We start from the raw sequence: 21,269 nt of genomic DNA on the forward strand, positions 1-21,269 counted from the left end.
GAATGGAGGCGTGACAGCCACCTGGCTTTGCAGCAATCAACTTAATTTGCTTCTTTAAGAGAATTTAGCAAGAAAAGGTTTTTGAGAAGTTTAACTTTAAAGCAGCATTTCTCAAACTTATGTTACTCCTGTATCTCAGTTTGGGAAATGAAGGTCTAAAGATTCTCATCTTTGTTAATAATATGCCACATGGTCTTGAGCAAATAATCTCCCAATTCTGTTTCTCAGTTTCTGATGTACAATACGAGATAGTTGAACTGGATGATTCTAAGGGTTCCTCTGACTCTAACATCCCTTAGCTACAGTTTTAATTAGCTAAATCAGGCGTTAGCAAATCCAGCCCACCACCTGCTCTCATTGAGTCATTCATCCATCTATCCATCACCCATCCATTTATCTATTTATACTTGTACCGGCTTTATTTAGTTATAACTAACGTACGATAAACTACACACCTGCCACCTGTTTTTGTAAACAAAGTTCTACAGAGAACAGCCAGGCTCATTCAGTTATATTGTCTATGGCTGCTTTCACGCTACAACGGCAAAGCTGGGTAGATTCCACAGAGACTGTATGGCCTGCAAAGCCTACAATATTTATCATCCAGCCCTTTATAAAAAAAGGCTTGCCATCCCCTGATTTGGATGGTCTAAGTTAAGAAAAAAGAAAAAAGGAGAAAAACTTTTACTCAGTCATGCTTCTTCTTCTTTCAATGAATTAACATCTAAGAAAGCAGCCGGGAAAGCCAGGTCAGCACACTGGCAGAAAGTAAAGCCAGACTAGAAGTGAGTCAAGACAAGAAGCCAGCAGAGTGGGTACCAAAGGTCAGGCCAGACTTGGAGAGGGGCCGCAAGTTAAAAATTACAGTTAGCTCACAAGTGGAACAGCCCCCAGATTAGGGCCAGCAGATGAAGCTCCAGAAAACACGGTCCAAAGCAAGCAGAGATGAGAGGTCTGGCACTGTGTCAGAGGGCTCTGGTCTAGTTCTAGGTCAGAGATAGCCCTCTGGAAAGCTGTATGGCAAGCTGCAATGACAAAGTCTAAAGCCCTGAAAATGCAGCCCCAAGTCTATGCAGTTGGACCCACCCCTTTGTTGGGAAACTGTGGGTGTTAAGAGAGGCCTCAGTCACGTACCCCGGACTCAGCTGCCAACAACCAACCTCCTAGAGGCCTGATCACCACCTCTGAGCTGACCTAGAACACGCATGGAGTATGACCTGGCAGACTGGTTAACGCACTCTGGTTCTCAGCAGTGGGCAACTTTTCCTCTCCTGGGCTAAAGGCAGAGGTTAGCCATAGTCTGGCCAAAATCATTCACCATTTGAGATGGCAAAAATTCTTTTAAAATCATAAACAAAAGCATATTCAAGTAACTTGGGTTACTTACAGGAGGTATCATCCAACCACTCAATGTGGGCCGGAGGATATTCTTTAAAATAGGAAAAGACATCCTGGGTACTCATCTCATCTACGCCGCAAATGTAGATTGTCTCCAGTCTCACTTTGGGGATTGCTAGAAAAACAAGACACCTGCTGTTGCACAATCCACCAGGAGCCCATTGTAACAGTTCAGATAATAGGTATTTTTCAAAAGAAACATGCTGAAAGAGATGATAATTATTTCAAAAGAAAATGAGACTTGACAGTAAGGTAAACTATTTTAATTTTTATCACACAGCAATAGCATTAAACAAATGACTATTCAGAATGGGCTTATTAGGCTGAGAAAGATTAAACAAATGGTGTTGATAATATACATGATACCTCCTATCAAAATGACCTGTAATAATAAAAGCAATACAGAATTCAACAGGATTATTCATTGAACTTGATACACTGATTCTAAAATTTTTTAAAGATATGTCAATGAGAAATGTGCGATAGTCAAGACAGTTCTGAAAAGAAGAAGAGACACTGCCCCTAGATGTAAAGCAAAGTATGAAAGTAGAGCAAAGAAATCCTACAAATCAATAGAAAATGACAGCCCCAAATAAAAATGGGCAAAGGATATGAGCAGGCAATTCACACAAAAAGAAAGAGAAAAGGCCAATAAACATGAAGAAATGGTTGACCTCACTACTATCAGGATAATCCACCTTAAAACAAGATATCAGTTTTCATTGACCAGGTTTTTTTGTTTGTTTGTTTTTTTAATTTATTTATTTTTGGCTGCGTTGGGTCTTCGTTGCTGCGCACGGGCTTTCTCTAGTTGCGGCGAGTGGGGGCTACTCTTCATTGCGGTGCGCGGGCTTCTCATCGTGGTGGCTTCTCTTGTTGCGGAGCACAGGCTCTAGGCGCGCGGGCTTCAGTAGTTGTGGCTCATGGGCTCTAGAGCGCAGGCTCAGTAGTTGTGGAGCACGGGCTTAGTTGCTCCGCAGCACGTGGGATCTTCCCGGACCAGGGCTCAAACCCGTGTCCCCTACATTGGCAGGCGGATTCTTAACCGCTGTGCCACCAGGGAAGCCCACTGACTATGTTTTTAATTCATGTCTTTTAGTATCAATTGGATGCAGTGTGGAGGAAAGAGCCGCTCCCTCTGCTGGTGGGAGTGTGAACTGGCACAGCCACTCTGAAGGGCAACTACGAGTGTCTATTACAAATGTAATTTAGCACATGCCCTATAGGCATAGGAATTCTCTTCAGTATCTATCCTAAACACACATGGGTTCACAGAGTGGTTCACACAAAGATGTTTGTTGCAGCACTATTTTAATAACCCAGTAGCTATCAGAGTAATAAATTATGGTTTATCCACATTAAATGAATCATGGTTTATCCATATTATAGAATATTAAGCAGTTAAAAACAATGAGATAATTTATTATATACCATGGAAAGATTCTAAGACACATTACTAAGTGAAAAAAAGCTGCAGAAAAATACATACATTAAAAAAATTAAAACATAAATATCACCATATATTTTCTAAGGGTATACATTTGTGTACACAAATACATAGAAGAAAGTCTGGAATAATTCACTCCACACTGATAAGACCTGTTACCTCTGGGAAGGAAGAAATGTTGAAGGCTGTGGTCTAAAGGAACCTCAGCCTTACCAGAATTGTGTTAATTTTTTACTAAATACTTTAAGCACATTATCTCATTTAATCTTTCTAATTGTGAAATATGCAAATATATCAACAAAGAAAAAATATTTTTTAAATACCTGTATATCCACCACCTAGCTTTACGCCTAAATTCTTAAAAAGATTTGAGGCAAATAAAACACTACATATAAAACTAGGGCCTGGGCTTCCCTGGTGGTGCAGTGGTTAAGAATCCGCCTGCCAGCGCAGGGGACATGGGTTTGAGCCCTGGTCTGGGAAGATCCCACATGCCGCGGAGCAACTAAGCCTGTGCACCACAACTACTAAGCCTGCGCTCTAGAGCCCGTGCGCCACAACTACTGAGCCTGCGAGCCACACTCCTGAAGCCCAGGTGCCTAGAGCCCATGCTCTGCAACAAGAGAAGCCACCACAATGAGAAACCCATGCACCGCAGAGTAGCCCCCGCTCACCTCAACTAGAGAAAGCCCGCACACAGCAACAAAGACCCAATGCAGCCAAAAATAAATAAATAAAATAAATTAAAAAAAAAAAAAAAAACACCCTAGGGCCTGTGTAAGCTCTCCACGTCTCTTCTCTCCCCGACTTCTCCAAAGTAGTTCTGTCAAGAAGTCAGCATCTGGGACTTCCCTGGTGGCGCAGTGGTTAAGAATCCGCCTGCCGGGCTTCCCTGGTGGTGCCGCAGTGGTTAAGAATCTGCCTGCCAATGCAGGGGACACGGGTTCGAGCCCTGGTCCGGGAAGATCCCACATGCCACAGAGCAACTAAGCCCGTGCGCCACAACTACTGAGCCCACGTGCCACAACTACTGAAGCCTGCGGGCCTAGAGCCTGTGCTCCCCAACAAGAGACGCCACCGCAATGAGAAGCCTGTGCAACCCAATGAAGAATAGCCCCCGCTCGCCGCAACTAGAGAAAGCCCTCGCGCAACAACGAACACCCAACGCAGCCAAAAATAAATAAATAAAATAAATTTATTAAAAAAAAAAAAGAATCTGCCTGCCAATGCAGGGGACACAGGTTCGAGCCCTGGTCCAGGAAGATCCCACATGCCGCGGAGCAACTAAGCCCGTGCACCACAACTACTGAGCTCGCATGCCACAATTACTGAAGGCTGCGCGCCTAGAGCCCGTGCTCCGCAACAAGACAAGCCACTGCAATGAGAAGCCCGTGCAACAAAGAGTAGCCCCTGCTCGCCGCAACTAGAGAAAGCCCACATGCAGCAATGAAGACACAACACAGCCAAAAAAATAAATTAATTAAAAAAAAAAAAAGAATTCAGCATCCATTACTCCTAAATATGTTTTTATATGTCATATATTTTATTTAAAACAAATGAACTTGGAAATACATGTGAATACTTTCAGATAAAAAAGTTTTTTAATTTTTTTTTTTTGTCATTTTGAAGAGTAAAAGATAGGTTTAATGGGAGCCCATTAGGTGTGGCCAGAATAAATCAGGTAAGTATCTTCCTGCCAACTCAGATTCATGAAGACAGAGATACCATCAAGACTTATGAATCCTGGGACTTCCCTGGTGGTCCAGTGGTTAAGAATCTGTGCTTCCACTGCTGAGGGGATGAGTTCAATCCCTGCTCAGGGAACTAAGATCCCGCATGCTGCATGGTGCGGCCAAAAAAAAAAATAAGATTTATGAATCCTTAGCAAGTCCTTATTAGTGACCAGCAGTGCAACAATGAACAAAACCCCAAATGAGATGAACGTCCGCACTGGACATGCAGAGTAACTCTACCACGCAGGATGGGAAACTGAAGAGGTAGCCCAGGGGACCTTCTCAGTTCTTCAAGCTAAAAGCCATGATTTTGGAGGAAAAAGTCCTATGGGAAGTAAAGAGATGGTTTTGAAGAGGGTAAACAACAAGGAGAGCTCCTGGTGAGGGTAGAGGAATCAGACTGAGGAGCAGGCAGAAGAAAATCTTGTAGGAGATGCTGATATGAAGGATTTAATCATATATGAGACAAGCTCAAGATCTGATGGAAGCCTGCCAATGTCACTGCTTAAAATAAAACAAAGCAACAAAGAAGGCGCCTAGATTTATGCCCAGATGATGAGAAAGGACTAATTGCTGAGGTGGCAGTGAACAAATGAACTGGGGAATGAGAACTGGGCATTTACTGAGTGTTGACTACAAGCAAGGTGGTGAGGGAATCATCTCGGATTTTCCAGCAGGAAAGAAGACAATGAATGACAGGTCGTAGGACACAAAACTCAAGTCTTTAGGAAAGCAGATTTCTGAAAATCCAGAGAAAAAGTAGCCAGTTTCAAAGCCTCAGATTAGAATGACCAAAAAATTTGGAAGACACTAAATACAGTAACTCAGAGTATGAGAGGTGATCCCAAGAAAAGAGAAAGCAGCAAAGCTTAGGTGAGCACAACTCACCAAAGAACACATATGGGAGACAGATAAAGGGTAAATTACCAATATAAGAGAATAAATGTAAGAAATGTACGAATCTGAAAGACTACATCAGGCTCTATAATAACATGGAAAATGCTGATGACAGACTGTCAAGTGAAAAGGAAGAAAGCAGTAGGACTACAAAGGGAAAAGCAAAAATAAAGTCCATACCCAGAAAAGATTAGAAGGAAATGCACAAAATGCTGACAATGACTGCATTTGGGTGGTGCACTGTGGGCAACTTTTCTTCTTACTTTACTTTCCAAATTTTCTTTGGTGGACATGAATTGTTTGTCTAACATCTAACGAAGAAAAGGTTACAGTCCAGAGCAAATAGGCTCATCAAAAATGCCGATGGGGGACTTCCCTGGTGGTCCAGTGGTTAGGACTCGGCGCGTTCTCTGCCATGGCCCCGGGTTCAATCCCTGGTCGGGCAACTAAGATCCCACAAGCCGAGCGGCACGGCCAAAAAAAGAAAAAAAAGCCAATGGTTGTGTTTTTTTTTCCCAAGTGTTTGGAGCAACATTGCTTTGGGAAAATGATGCAGGAAAAAGGGCAGAACTGTTGATCTATTTTGCTGTACTACTAAAGGACAGTAGAATAGCTATCATTAAGTAAGAACTAAAACCCAAGATAGGTGACAAGGGCTTTAGAAATAGTTTTAATAGATTTAAATCTTCTAATCTAGAATTACACCCCACTGTACTAACCAAAACACAAAGCAGTGATTTCAGAATTAGGTAGTAATCTCTAGAAAGTTGCAGGGAAGGAACGAGGTACCTTAAAGCCTTGAGAAGGACTAATTCTGTACTGATTATCAGAAAAGAGGAAAAGAGAAGTTCACAAACGATGCAAAAGATTGTCATTCTCTGAAATTTTTAAAAAATAGCTTATCAGACAGAATCTCTGATCCCTTAAGAAACCAAGTCTTTCCCACAGGAAATGACATGAGTTCACTAAGAAGCAAGCCAGCTAACCTCTTTTCTTTTTTGATTGGATTAGCAGGCAAAGAAATTCAAAGAATACCACAGACACAGACTCAAGTTTATTAAGGCATGTAATCTAGTTCCCCATGACAATAAAATGATAGGTGGGCCTGATAACAGAATAAGACTATACTTCATGGATCTGTGTGTCATGGCATGATACGGGATCATCCTGTTTGACATTTACCAACAACTGGATAAAGATGCAGAAGCCATGCATACCAAAGTGAGGAGTGCAGCTAAAATGCTGAAAGGCAGAGTCAAGACGAAAATTAACTCCGTAGCCTGAAATGGAGTCTTGAAATCAAGATGCAATTTAATAGGGATAAATAAAAAGGCAACTTTCTAAAATGTCTCAAGTACAAGATGAGAAAGACTGTTTTGATAGGCGCAATTCCTGAGGGAAAGAACTGGTGCTTTGGTTGACTAGAAGATGACTACTATGAAATGGCTGGGACAGAAACCGTGGTCAGAGTCCTGCCATGCATTGCACGAATCCAACCAAATCTGGAATCTGTACCTCATCTGATGAAGGACATTTAGAAACTCGGAAGGGTCTAAAGGAGGGAGACCAGAAAGTCATGTCATATAAGAAAGTTTAGGGAATGGGCTGTCCATTCCTTCACCTGAAGAGTTACTGTGTGAATGAGGAAAGGACTTAATGTTGTTCTAAGAGTTACACAATAACTAATAGACAGAAATTACTAGAAAGCAATTTTTGTTCAACATGAAGAAGTATCCAAAAACAAGACCGTGGGGACTTCCCTGGTGGTCCAGCGGTTAAGACTACGTGTTTCCATTGCAAGGGGCACGGATTCGATCCCTGGTTGGGGAACTAAAATCTCACATGCCACAGGGTGCGGCCAAAAAAAGAAAGAAAGAAAGAAAAATAAATAAACAGTGTGCATGCCTTAATTAAAACAAAAACAAAAACAAGACTGACTGCTTCATAAATAGTTCTCATGCCACCACTAGGAAATGTTCAGGCAGAGGCCATGGGGAACTTTGCCAAAAGGCCTGCAGCACTGGGCAGGAGGTGGGATCCAGATGACCTCTAAGGTCCCTTCCAACCATGAGAGCTTTGATCTTGGAGATAAAGAGAAGCTGCTTGACACTGTCACTCAGAAGTAGCGAGTTACTCCTGCTGAGGACTGGTCTAGTGCAGCGCATCCCAAACCGCATCCCTGAAGCTGGCAGAGAGGTTAGGAACACAGGCTTCAGTCAGACCAGCCTTCGAATCCCAGCCTTGCTACTTACTACCTGTGGGACCTTGGGCAAGTTTCTCAACCTCTCAGCACCTTACTTTCCTCACCAGTAAAACAGAAGTGACAAATACTTTCCCTGCAACAGGGTTGTTGGAAGGATAAGCTAACCACATAGCAGAGTGATTGGCACATAGTAAGCATTTATCAAATGTTGTATTTTATTACTGTTGATATTAATAAGAAGAAATAACTTGACACCTACTGTGGCTGCAGGAATCAAGATGCTTACTCCAATGTCCCCATTCTCCCAAGAGGCTGGACCACTTAGATGACTGTTTGGAAGATGGAGAATGCCAGATAATAATAATAACTAACATTTACTATATGCCAGACACCACTCTAAGAATCATAACATTTTGTTAGAGCCTCCCAACCACCCTATAAGAACTAACGTTAACCTGCCTTTCCAGATGAGGAAACTGAGGTTCTTAGAGGCTAAACAACTTACCTAAGGTCAAAGAGCTAGAAAGTGACAAGTCAGGATCTGAATACAGGCAGTCAGACTTCAGAACCCATGCTCTTAACCACAACACCAGTGGTTCTCAATCCTGACTGCACATTAGAATTACCTGAGGAGATATAAAAATAATAACTATCTCTGAGATCTGTCCAAACCCATTCCCCCACTCTAATTTAAATTGATCTGGGAAAGGCAGCAGGGTTCTCTGGAGTTCAAGAACACACTCCAAAGCCATGCTGCCTCCTGGATCAAAAACAGCTTGTAATGAGCAACTGACATTCCAGGCAGATCTACTGTTTTTAGGAGAATCTTTAAAACCATGAGATGGGATTACTTTTCAAAAAAACATTTCTTTAAAAACTAAAATTTAACCCCGAAAGTGATCATTTTCAGGAAGGTATCCTATTCCCATTTTACGACAAGGAAAGTGAGACCTAAAAAGGTTCACTAACTCGCCCGCATTCACTAAGGAACTGAGACTAGATCCCAGGAGGGCTCAGCACTCTAAAGAGCCCCAACACAGGTGGGAAGAGAGGCTGAAGTGGGTAATTAGGGATGCTTCACAGAGGCAGTGACATCTGAACCAGACAGAGCATGGGACAAGGAAGGGCAAATCCACAGAGTGACAGGCATGAGCAAGACCAGAAGCAAGATGTCACAAGGAATGCTTACAGGACTAGAAGTAAACAGGTGGGGTGCTTTCAAGGTGGAGTTGTAAGAGAGGCCTCAGACATCTGCTTGGGTCTAGACTGTGCAGGCACATGAATGTCAAGCTGCACAACTGGCCTTGGCCTTCATAGGACTTTTCCTGAAACAGAAATCCACTCAAGCAGATGCCTGGACGCCTGGCCTGTAAGGGAAGCAAGGTCATGTTTCCAAATTGAACTCATTATGCAGAAAAAAGGAGTAACGCAGCACCCAGAGTTGAGCTCTGCATCCGAGCTACTCTGTCCACTGGCATGGAATGAGGTTTGGGTCTCTGGTATCATATCACATATTGTAAGGCAATAGAGCAAAGTAGTTAAGAGCAAGGCTTTAGAGTCAGATAAACCTGGGTTCTAACCCTGACTCTACTTTTACTAGCTGTGTAAACCTGGGCATTTATTTAACTTCTTTGCGCCTGTTTCCTTTGTAAAATAGGGATAAAAATACATTCCTCATGGGGCTGTCGTGAGAAATGAGTACGAAACAAATATGTAACCTGCTAATTAACACAGTGCCTGGTAAGAGAGCAAGCTCCCAACAAACAGTCGCTATTCTTTCATTCATTCAACATGTTTTTATCAAACAAGCAAGCCTAGAGAAACTCACACAGCAGAGCACAGACCTTTAACATGCATTCAGAAGGCTGCCTATTAAGCCCTTCACAAATCCCAAATTTGCAAATACAACAGAGGGCGATCATTTGCATTTATGGAATAATAAACATGACTGTGAACTCACTAAAAGGGTAATAATAATTTTCCCCTCTATTTATAAATTGCTTGCGAAAACTGGGGTAGATTACTAGATATGATAATTCAGGGTGAGTTTCAGGAAGCATAATACTTACCCTAACAAAACACAAAAATAAAATAAAATCACAAGCCTGTATCAACCGAAGTATTAATGGTATACCCCCCCCCCCAATCTGACTCCCCTAAAAGAGAGTCTCACTGTGATACACTCCCACTACATTTAAAGGCAAAGAAAAGTTAACACTTCTATGTTAAAAGCAGAAAATGAGTAAGAGTCCATAGAAGCACAGTTCTAATCTCAGCTCTGCCACCAACTAGGTGACGTTCTCTGGGGCTTCTCAGAGAAGACAATCTCCTTTTTTCCAGCTCTAACATCTGAGACACAGCTAATGCAGCTCAACTTTAACAGGTCACCTCAGAAATGGGGAATTCACAAGTTCCTTCCTTTGGCAGTATTTGGATGAGGACTGGACATGCAAGGCAAGGCCAGAAGCATGAGGCCATGGCAGGGAAAAGTGATTCTCTGGGAAAATGTGGAAAAATTCCCCCCAAACACCCTGTACCTTTCTTCATCATGTCTCGGTCCAAGGCTACATTTCTTTGGGCAAGATTTACTTCTGATCGAAAATGGAAGCGCTTGGCTCGCTGTTCTTTCTTTTCAATTGCTTCCTAGAAGGTACAGAAAAAGCCAAAGAAGTGAAACATGGAGGAGGAAAGTTAAATCACAAACACAAAATGATGCATCAGTGACAAGTAACTTAGAAGAAATAAGCAACATTGTGCCTTTAATAACTATTGCAAAGAACTAGATATTCACAGTCAATGATTGGGAGGGTGTACACTAATAGTGCTATAATTTGTAATAATCTCTACAATGATTCAATGCCTATCACTGTATCTGGGACATAGTAGGAATTCAATGAATATTTGTTGATTCAGTGAGTAATGAATAATAGTTTGACATTTATTATTAGGAATCATGCAAACAAATTGTAACTAAACAATCTTAACACTCCAATTTTCCAGGTGCAGAAACTGAGGCACAAAGAAACTTAAAAGGTTTGCTAGAGGCACTTCAGCTAATAAGAGGCAGGTCTTCTGATCTCAGTGCTATTTCTAGAAGCCCCACCACCACCCCCATTTCACAAAGTCTGTGTGCATGGTAATCACACCTATCACATTATGTCTGCCTGAGCAGTCCACTCCCTAAAGCTTTTTCTGCATTTGAAAATAACATTGAAGCAAAGAAACTCTCTCCTCTATTCTAAACTTGTGTCCACGGAATTGCCAGTTTTCATCTATAAGTGACAAGAAGCATTGATGCTCTCTAAAAAACAAAACAATCAGTTTCCTACATTTTTTTCCAAGAGGTAAAATAAATCCAGGTCCAACTATGGGTTTCTGATAGCTTTTAGGAACCTTCACTAATTGTATATTGACTTTGCCACACTAATTGAAGGTCTGACTATAGAAAGCTTGTGGGGATTGGTAAAGCAGCAACACTTCTGTTATTTCCCAACAGTTATGCTAATTTCCTTCACTTAAGTTTTCCCAGTGGAAACAACTCATCTACCTTCCTTTAGTAAGACTGAAGTACCAATTCTTGGCTACCACCCTTTCCCCCATATATTTGTTTCATATAATGGTAAACGGTGTAGGCTTAAGAATACTGTACACTTCTTTTTCAATTACAATAAGAAAACATCTTCACTTTATTCTATTTTCTTGTCAAAAAAGATGATCAGTTCTTTCTTTTGGGCTTTAGGCAATCAGAGACAGATTGAGACCCAGATAAAACACAAAAAAGTAAGCATGACATACTTATTTTTATTTTTGCTTTCATACATCCAATATAGTAACACAGTATTATTTATTCAGAATTGTAACTTAAACTCTGTTCGAAACTTAATTGCACACATTAAAATCAGAAACAATGTTTAAGCTGAATATCATCAGCAATTAAAGCAACAAATAAGTATCAACTGTTTATTGTAAAGAAAATAATATGTTTGGTTCTGTGAAGAGTTACAGTGAAGCTGGTAATCTAGTAACAGCAATCACTAGATAAAAGGCAATACTCCCAGGTACTGAGAATAATTCAGTCCACTTGGCCTTCAAAGTTTAGCCACACACACACATTCAGGAAATCCAATTTTTCTAGGCCTCAACCAGTGAGGAATAAAGACATTTACTAAGGGCCTACTATGTGCAAGGCACTTTCATGTTTTGCTTCATTTAAAGTGGAAACAGTTTACACATTTTTAAAGAATGGACAGCATAAAAAAAGCACTCCAGTGCAGAACTTTTTCTTGGACATGGTTAAGCACAGGCATCTAGGTACAGTGATTATATCTTCTCATGGATTCAACAACACACAAATGCTGTCTGAATGTTTTCAGGATGCATGAAGGCATCACTGTATAACACAAAACTTAAACCTAAAAAAAAAGTTTCAGTCCAACAACAAAAGAAAAAAGGAGGTAAAGAATAATTGCTGTTCTACAACTCCTAGAGCTTTGTTCATTAAGTTCACCCGCTTCTCAAAATGAATAAATTAATCATGGTCTGTCTTACCTTGGAGGTGACATCAATTCCAGTGATGAAGCTGCCAGCCTTGTTTTCATATCTTCTGCTTGTGTCCTAACACGAAGGGGATGGGTGAGAATTGCTAACGAGCAACTGATGACAAGCACATGATAAACAACAGCCTGACAACCAATTCCTTCTGGATAGTCGTTCTTTTCAGCAATCCTTCCCCCGCCCTGACAACCCCATATTACGGGGAAGCCTGTCCCAGTGACTCCATGTAGCAATCAACCACTCTACCAAGAAGGCTTTTCTAGGCCTATCCACAACCTAAAGTAATTCCATCTACTGAAGGTATCCGTGTAAATGAAAATCTAAAGGCGTTCGTGAAAAATATCCAAGATGAGCCACAGTCACTTATCTCCTCAACCCAGACTGGACAAATTCATTGTGCCAGGCCACCAGATGAAGCACAAGTCTTCACCAAAATGCAGAAAGTCAGGACTCACCTCGACCTTCTGGGGAAAACACAGCACAGTGCAATGAAAATAGGATGGGATTTGGAAGCCTGGGGACTCAAATCGCAGCTCCGACGTTCACTGATTACATGACACTGTACAATTCCTTTGGCCTCTCTGGGCCTAGGTTTTCTCTGTGGTATCTGCCTACCTTTCTGACCTCTTTTAACTGCTCTCCCACTTGTGCTACAGAACTTTACCTTCCTCCAACAAAACAATCTTGTTCCCATCTCAGAGCCTCTGCACTTACTGTTGCCCCTGCTGGGAACGCTCTCTTCCAAATCTGCACATGGCTGGCTCCTTTTTGTCACTTAGGGTTCAGCTTAAATTTCACTATCTCAGAGGACTTTCCCGACCATCCTATGCCATTCTGCTTCCTTCTCTGCACACCCTCCCTGCCCTCTGCACGCTTCCATCCCATTAACATGCTTTATTCTCTCCACAGCACTCACCACTACCGTAAATTATTAGTTTACTTGTGTCCCCCCAACTGGAACATACACTCCAGGACACAGTCTGGTCTTGATCTTGGTCAAGTGCCTAGGACTGTGGCTGGCACTAAGTGGGGGACGCAGTAAGTACATGTTGAACTGAATGAATGAAGGGATGATAACACCTACTTCACAACCTCAGTGATATTTTAAATGATATAATGTACTAAATGGTAAAATGCCACTATGTTAATTGTTGCCAGAGTCATTATAATTTACTGTCTTTAGTGCTCTTAACGTTCTTTTTTTTTTTTTTTTTTTTACCTTTTTCCATAATCTTAATTTAAAAGCAAGACTAACAGACATGTGCTAAAAAGTAGTCCCTGTTAGGTGAGAAATTAAGTACATGAGAGGAGCCATGCAGGCCTGAGACCAGCCCTAAGAACCGGACACAAGACCACCAAACCACAAGCAAAAACACGTCTCAGCATCCCCATTGTGATAAAAGAGGGACCAAGGACCACTGCTGGTTCACTGATGTTGTGTTTTCATTAAGGGTGAGATGCTGGAGCCACGGTGTAACAGCGGAGCCGCGCGGGGACAAGATGACCCCCAAGTCACAACAGAAACACTGAGTTTCTGCAGCTGACAAGCCCAGCTCTCCCAAGGGAAACCGCGAGTGCTATGTTTAACAGACACCAGCTCCACCAAAGCAGGACCCACAAGGAGACCGGGATGCCCGCGCCACTCGACAGTTCTTTCTGGGCCGCTCCTGGTTCTGTTCCCGCCCGGGGCTCGCCCTTTATCTCAAGCCCCCAGATAAGCCCAACCCTTCCTCATTCACCCTCTTGCACAGACTGACTCGCAGGGGCAGCGAAGGGGGTGTCCTCAACTACCCCCAGCTCTTCCCCACCTCCTCCAGCCCCCTCAACACCCATTTCCGGGCGCCCCAGCGTCCTTTCTCTCGCTCCCCGTCTCTGCTCAAGCCTGGCGCCCCCGCCCCCCGGGCGCTCGCCCCCCTCATCCCTTCCCCAGACTTCCCCCGGCCCCGGCCACCTCCCCTTCCGGCCCCCTCCGGCGCGGGACACTCGCTCAGCGACCTCCTCCTCGCCCTCGCCCCCGCCCCCCGCCCGTACCGGGATCAGTTCCTTCAGCGAGCGCCGAACCGGCACGACCTCCAGCTCGCCCTCCTCCACCTCCATGGGCTCCGGCTCGCCGCGGTCCAAACCTGACTCCGCTTCAGGCGACGGGGGCCCCAAGGCCGGCCCCGCTGGGACCTCCGCCTTCAACGACACTCGCAGGCCCCGTACGGCCGCCATCGCCGCCCGCCGGCCGCACCACTGAGAGCTCGCCCCGCACACCGCGGGCTAGAGCGCCACTGCCACGGGCCACAGAGCAGCCGCTACCTAGAGCGTCGCCTGCTGCGGCTAGAAGGCTCTCTGCAGCGCCGACGCCCCCTGGTGGTGGGAGGAACCCTGGACGGCTGGAGCGGGATCTGGTGAAGAGGAGGCGGGACCGAGTGGGAACGGAGGCAGGGCCTGCTGGAGGGGGCGGGGCCTGGAGCAGTTCGCTACAGTCTGGGCTTAGAAAATAGCTACACCTTGAGCAGTAAGCTTGTAATCAAAGCTAATCTTACTGAATTATCATTACCTGCCAGTGACTGTTCCAAGCGCTTGAATCCTCACAACAACCCTATGAAGTTACTACTATTACTATCCCCATTTCACATTTGAGGAAACTGAGGCATTGAAATTTACCCAAGGTGACAGGCTATTTAAAGGACAAAATCCGGATGCAAGCCTTGGCAACCAGAATGAGCCTTGGTCTATCACTTCTGGGCAAGTCTGTGGGTTTACAATGCACTTGCCTTGACAACCTTTGTCTCTTTCAAGTCTCCCAATAGTTGGCCCATTTTACATACCGCAAAATTGAGACTCCAAGAGGGTAGTGAGCTTGAACGCCAATTTCGTGTCTCCCAAGGGCTCGGTCTACTGGAGACTTCTGAGTATGGTTTCTTACGGACGTTTCTAACAAGAACCTGGTTGGGAGAGAGGGAGTGTCCTCTAGGCTTCCAGAGGGCGCCACTGGTCAGTTTTTGCTTTGAGTCCTGATTTCGCACCTTCCTCCCTGTGTTACCTTGGGCTAGTTCTGACCCCTTTCTGGTCCCGTCTTCCCATCTGAGGAGGGTGGAGGTGGGATCCTAGGGTCTCCAAGGCCTTACCAGCTCTGACAATGGAGAAGCAAATAATTATAAACCAAGGGAGAACATGATCAATATCAGACACACCTGGGTCTCAAGCTGGCTGGCTCTGCTCCTTACACCACATGTGACCTTGAGCAAGCTACTTAACCCTTTGGGATTCAATTTCTTCATCAGTAAAATGGGTCATTACCCACCATGGGAGGTTGTGAGGCTTAAATGAGATAATTATATGTAGATACAGGATCAAACAGAAGGGGTACAGTACATCATAGTTTTTTGTTTGTTTGTTTTTGCTTTTCTAAAAATATGGTCTAAAACAGAGCAAACACGAGATGGAGCTCTTTAGAGGGCTAGTTTTCCTTGATGAAAGGGACACATAGTAGTTACAAGATTGGGTTAAACGCATGGAATGCACTTGCATGAATTTTAAAGAACATTTCAAAGAAAGTTTGTGCTTAGCTGGCCAGCTTTGGGCCACAGTCACAGACCGTGCCATTACATGTATTCCATAGGCCTGAGGGGGTGGGGCATGGGGAGAGGAGGAAGCAATCCCTCCTCAGCTATGGACATCAGGAGGCCAGCAGAGAAGGTTGGGCAGGCCCCTCTCCCTGCAGGGTAAGAGCCTTGAGGACTCAGGCATTGCAATTCAGCACAGTTCAGAGGAGAACCACCTCCCTGGGGGACCTCTGGCTGGCACGAGAATCAGGAATCCAGAGCAAGCCAGGGCATCCAGCAAACACCAGGGGTCCTAGACTCCTGTCAGAAAAGCCCTTGATGACTGTACCTTTCTGTTCACCTAACTCACCCCCACCACCCCTTCCTTTCCTCAGTGCAGCCTGCTGAGGTGAGGTCACAGCACTAGTAGTGGCAAAGAACAATTTTCAAAAAAGTTAAAAAACATGACTCCCAAATATTAAATGAACACGTCAAAGCTTTTAATCCTCATTAATGAATGAGGACATCAGTAAGATTTTATAAATTTATTTACTTATGTATTTATTTTTGACTGCATTGGGTCTTCATTGCTGTGCGCGGGCTTTCTCTAGTTGCAGCGAGCAGGGGCTACTCTTCGTTGCGGCGCACGGGCTTCTCGTTGCGGTGGCTTCTCTTGTTGTGGAGCACGGGCTCTAGGCGCGCGGGCTTCGGTAGTTGTGGCTCACAGGCTCTAGAGCGCAGGCTCAGCAGTTGTGGCGCACGGGCTTAGCCGCTCCGCGGCATGTGGGATCTTCCCGGACCAGGGCTCGAACCCATGTCCGCTGTATTGGCAGGCGGACTCCCAACCACTGCACCACCAGGGAAGTCCCCAGGAAGATATTAAGACTAGTTCAAAAGAGAATTTGAGCATGAATACCAAGTTGGTCAATCAGAGAAATATTGAAATGAATTTAACCACAGAGGTTAATGCTCTACAAGGCAAGAAACTGTAACCTTTGGGGTTCCCTTTTCTACCAGACAGAAAATATTTGCATTACTATTGGACAAGAATTATTTACTCAAAAGAAATAAATTTTAAAAAAGAATTATTTGCTTATTGTGAATTTTCTATAAATTAACCTCTGCCCTTACAGAGTTGTAAAATACCCTAATCAATAGTAAATCGGAAGTCAAACCAAGGTACGCATCCCTAGAGAATGAGATGATCCCAGGTGGAATAGGCATGTTAGATAGCAGCTGGCACTATACTGAGACAACATCAGTGTGGCTCTTTTTCCTTTTCCTTTTTCTTATTTCCAATGTCTGGATAATTTTCTATTAATAGAAGAAACCAGGAGAGTGGAATACTGAGACAGACTGGAGAGTTTCATAAAAGAAGTGATCAAGTGTCACATACAGGACTTCCCTGGTGACGCAGTGGTTAAGAATCCGCCTGCCAATGCAGGGGACACGGGTTCGAGCCCTGGTCCGGGAAGATCCCACATGCCACGGAGCAACTAATCCCATGCACCACAACTACTGAGCCTGCACTCTGGAGCCCGCGAGCCACAACTACCGAGCCCGCGTGCCACAACTACTGAAGCCCACACGCCTAGAGCCCGTGCTCCACAACAAGAGAAGCCCCCACTTACCGCAACTAGAGAAAGCCCACGCACGGCAACAAAGACCCAATGCAGCCAAAAACAAATAAATAAATAAACAAATAAATAACATTTTAAAAAAATACATAATGTCATATATCCACCTTTAAAAAAAAAAAATGTACCACACTAAGGCAAATGTTACTAACAGGGGAAACTGGGGGGCGGGAGAGGCGGGTGAGAGGGTACATGGGACTCTGTACTTTCTACTCATTTTTTCTGTCAACCTAAAACTGTTCCAAAAAATAAAGTCTGTTTGTTAAAACAACAACAACAACAAAACCTTGACACCCAGACTACATCCCAGACCAAAATAAATCAGAATCTCTAAGGGTGGATGAATTTTTAAAAGCTCCCTAGGAGATTTTAGCATGTAGCCAGGTTGATAACTGATGTCTACGCTGAACTGGGAATGGGAGAGGGCAGACTACAGCTGGGAGCCCTCGCTCAGCTTTCGGGTGCATTTCCCAGGGAGGTGGGTGGATGTTGGCGAGATTACCTGAAAGAAGACGAGAGCACCTGAGGGCATGTGGATCCTCTCCCGTGAAAGCTCCGTGCCTCAGGGCTGATCCCCTGCACCTGGGGGAGACCGAGGGCGAAGGAGTTTAACTAGCCCCTTCCCATGTTGCGGTTCCCCACTGTTGTGGCTCCATTCCTTCAGTGTGGACCTGCGCCTAGGCCATGGGGAAGGGAGGGTCTTGGGGAGACCGAAGGACGGGGTGGGGAGGGGTTGTCAAAGGGCTCCCAGTGCGGAGAGCATCAGCCAATAGCGCAGACCGTGACTAGAACAAGCAGGGGCCAGCGCTGCTGCGGACGGGACTGAGCGAGCCAGGAAGTAACAGGGAAGAAGGAGTCCGCGCAGAGGGCAACTGAGAGAGGAGCCAGGAGGGGTTCTTCCTGTGTGCCTGGGAGTGTGGGACAGCAGCCTTCAGAACGCCAAGGGGGTGGAAATTGGGAAATAGTTAAGGGAAGACCTGAGCTAGTTTGCAGGCTGAGGAGCAGGGAGGGAAGACCAGAAAAGGCCAGAGATATACAGGCCAGGGAAGAGGCTTACGAGGGATCAGGTGGAGAGAATGGGGTTCCCAGAGGGAAGGTCCCACTCTTGCGATTCAGTTGAGAGATGCTTTCCCAATGGTCTTCATCATGGCGGATCAGTGAGTGGACAGATAAGTTGTGAAAGTGACTCAGCCGGTAGGGAAGGCTGCAATCCCTGGGCCCTGTTTCCAGTCTTATAGGAGATGAACCAGACACCAGATCACATGCCAAGGGTGCCTCTGGGGCTGTGGACCAGGGAAGGCTTCCTGGAGGAGGTGACTTGGAGATGGTGGGGGCCTAGGCAGCGGGGAGAGCATGGAAGTTGACCACAAAGCTGGCATGGGCTAATGATAAACTGTCAGCCCGACCTGGGTGGGAACTGGCAACTGCCCTGGAGAGTGAGGGGTCCCAGACTTTGTTCCCTGGGTCATGGTAGCTGGAGAAGTGGATGTATCTGAGACCTCAGAGGGCAGATCCAGGTCAGTCTGTGTGTGTGTGTGTGTGTGTGTGTGTGTGCGCGCGCGCGCACACAGGAAGGGACCAGGGACAGGAGGTGGCCATTTAAGCCATGGACACCCAGTCCATCAGGAGGCTGAAGCAGTGCAGGGAGCGGCCAGGGCTTTGTTCTGCAGGTGAGACAGAGGACAGTCTCCTCCCAGCCCCTCCTGGTCTCCTTCTGGGCCTCAGTTGACCCCCAGGGCCCAGTACCACCCACCGCATGGGCCCCAGCCTCCCTCAGTGGAACCCCAGTGGCCCAGGAGGCAGCCCCATAGATAGGCCTGCTTGTTTGCCCAAGGGGAGGTTGCGTAGGTGTGCCAGCCTGTGGGGGGGAGGGAATCCATAACCTGTGAGGTGTTTATATGAGTCCCAGTGCATCTGGGTGTTCCCCTGGGAAAACTGGAACCCTCAGTGGCCCTGACCACCCATCCCTCCTCTCCTTCAGGCTGACACCATATAGGATGATAGAGGTTGGGGAGAGCAGAGACCAGGCAAAGTTCCTGTGGGATCCGGAGCCCAGAGACATTCTCCACGAGGAACCAGGACCTCCCAGGGCAAACCTCGGATTGCCCCGAGCCTTCAGCTGGACACCCTGGCCTGGGCTCAGCTCCCCCATGTAGTTAGGCCTGGGAGTGCAGCCTCCATCTCCGATCTTCCCAGGTGTCCTTCCCCATGTGCAGGGCTCTCGGGTTTTCCCAGCCGCTGACGTGGGAACCTGGGCGGGGCTGTGGGCAGGAGGCCTGGGCTCTGGCCTGGCTCTTCCCTAACTCGCTGTGTGACCCTGAGCCTCAGTTTCCCTACCTTAGTGTGCCACGTAGAGTGGTCGTCCTCGTGGCGAAATGACATCGTGGTCCTATTCGAAGCTCCTGTGCGTGACAATCTGTACTGTCAAACCCAGGCACAAGGTTTGGTGACCAACGCCTGGGATGAACCAACCTGAGGATTGTTCCGACTGCAGAATAGGCCTCGGAGGGTGGGGCCGACACTGATGAACAGAGGCAGGGATGGGGGACAGCCGTGTCTGGGAGGAGTGGGTGAGTCTGAAGAGCCGTGGGGAGCAAGGAGTGGCTGGAGGGAGGGTGGGCGGGGCATGGGCCAGGAGAGCGTCCAGGGAGGCCTGCGAGACTAATGGCAATGGCCTCAAACCCCAGGCCGAGCACTGAGAGGGGTGGGCGTGGTCAGGTGGGTGCCCAAAGACCTCTCTGGCAGCTTGTAAGAGGATGGATTGGAGCACTGAGGACCAAGCCAGAGACCGGTAAGGAAGTGAGAGGTGGTGGGTCCAAAATTGAGGGACAGCGAGGGTCGGGAGGGAGTGGCATTTGGGGAACTTCTGCCTGGCTGCCAGGACCCCCTCCTGCAGAGGGCTTGGTGTAGCCCTCCTGGGACCTTTGCAGGATGACCAGGAAACAGGCAGGAACAGCTTTGGTCTCCATTTCTCAGATAGAAAAACTGATCACCATGATGGGCAGCCTCTGGCTTGATCTCCTTCTGGTTGGTCTCCAGTAGCACCTGGTGAGGAGCTCTGCAGATGAGCAAATACCAGTCATGCAAGACGTGTTGAGCTTCTGGTCTCTAAGGCTGGCTTCAGGCAGCCCCAGAGGCAGAAAGTTCTTTGGGTTTTTTTTTTTAAGGGTCTCATTTGCTGAGTACTTACTATGTACCAAGCACTACGTCAGATGCTTGGCACAAATACCTCATTTAACCTCGCAAGAACCCCATGAGGAGGTGCTGATATTGTCTGCATTGTACCAATAAGGAAGCTGAGACTCCTCTGATGACCTGCAAAGGGCACACAGCTATTAGATGGCAAAGCTTGGATTCGAGATGAAGGCTATCTGACTTCAAAGATGACTTTTCTCATCATGGCCATAGAGAGGCCTCCTATGAGCAGGGAGCTGCCGGGTCCAAACAGTTGATACCAGTGCCCAAGGCTAAGGGGGCACTGGGAGGACACTGGCCCGTATCACAGGGACTCCTGTGAGGCTTCACTTGGCACTTCTGCCCCATGAGGAGTAGCACTGGCTCCCAAGGACCAGACCTTGGCCTCCCTGGGCCCCTGCAAAACAGGCAGGATGCCCTGATGGGCCACCCACTGGCTCCCAAACACCCTGTTCTTCCGAAGGAGGGGCCACAGGACCTACCCAGGAGACTGAGCCACATCCTGGACTGTAGTCCCTCACCCTCCAAATCAACCCTCCCTCCCTCCCTCCCCCACCCCCAGAGCTCCTCCCACTATTGTCCTACTCAGACCCCTGCAGAAAAGTTAGCAAAGCCAGCTGGTGGGAAAGAACACATCCAGATGCAGAAAATGTACATACCAAGTTTTGGGGG

The 21,269-nt window shown here is 46.1% G+C and overlaps 1 protein-coding gene across 1 annotated transcript in view; it reads right to left on the reverse strand.

Annotated features, from left to right (window-relative positions):
• Positions 1-14,476, reverse strand: part of NCBP3 (nuclear cap binding subunit 3) — a 31,217-nt gene extending 16,741 nt beyond the window's left edge. Inside the window, exons 1-4 of the mRNA XM_068531517.1 lie at positions 14,264-14,476; positions 12,227-12,292; positions 10,216-10,321; positions 1,388-1,513 (exon numbers count right to left, since the gene is read on the reverse strand). Of these exons, the coding sequence (XP_068387618.1) occupies positions 1,388-1,513; positions 10,216-10,321; positions 12,227-12,292; positions 14,264-14,446 (481 nt within the window). The 5' untranslated portion in view covers positions 14,447-14,476. The remainder of the gene's footprint in view (positions 1-1,387; positions 1,514-10,215; positions 10,322-12,226; positions 12,293-14,263) is intronic.
• Between the last annotated feature and the right edge of the window lie 6,793 nt (positions 14,477-21,269).

Source organism: Eschrichtius robustus, chromosome 20 (assembly GCF_028021215.1).
Source record: "Eschrichtius robustus isolate mEscRob2 chromosome 20, mEscRob2.pri, whole genome shotgun sequence".
In the NCBI taxonomy this organism is placed as follows: Eukaryota; Metazoa; Chordata; class Mammalia; order Artiodactyla; family Eschrichtiidae; genus Eschrichtius; species Eschrichtius robustus.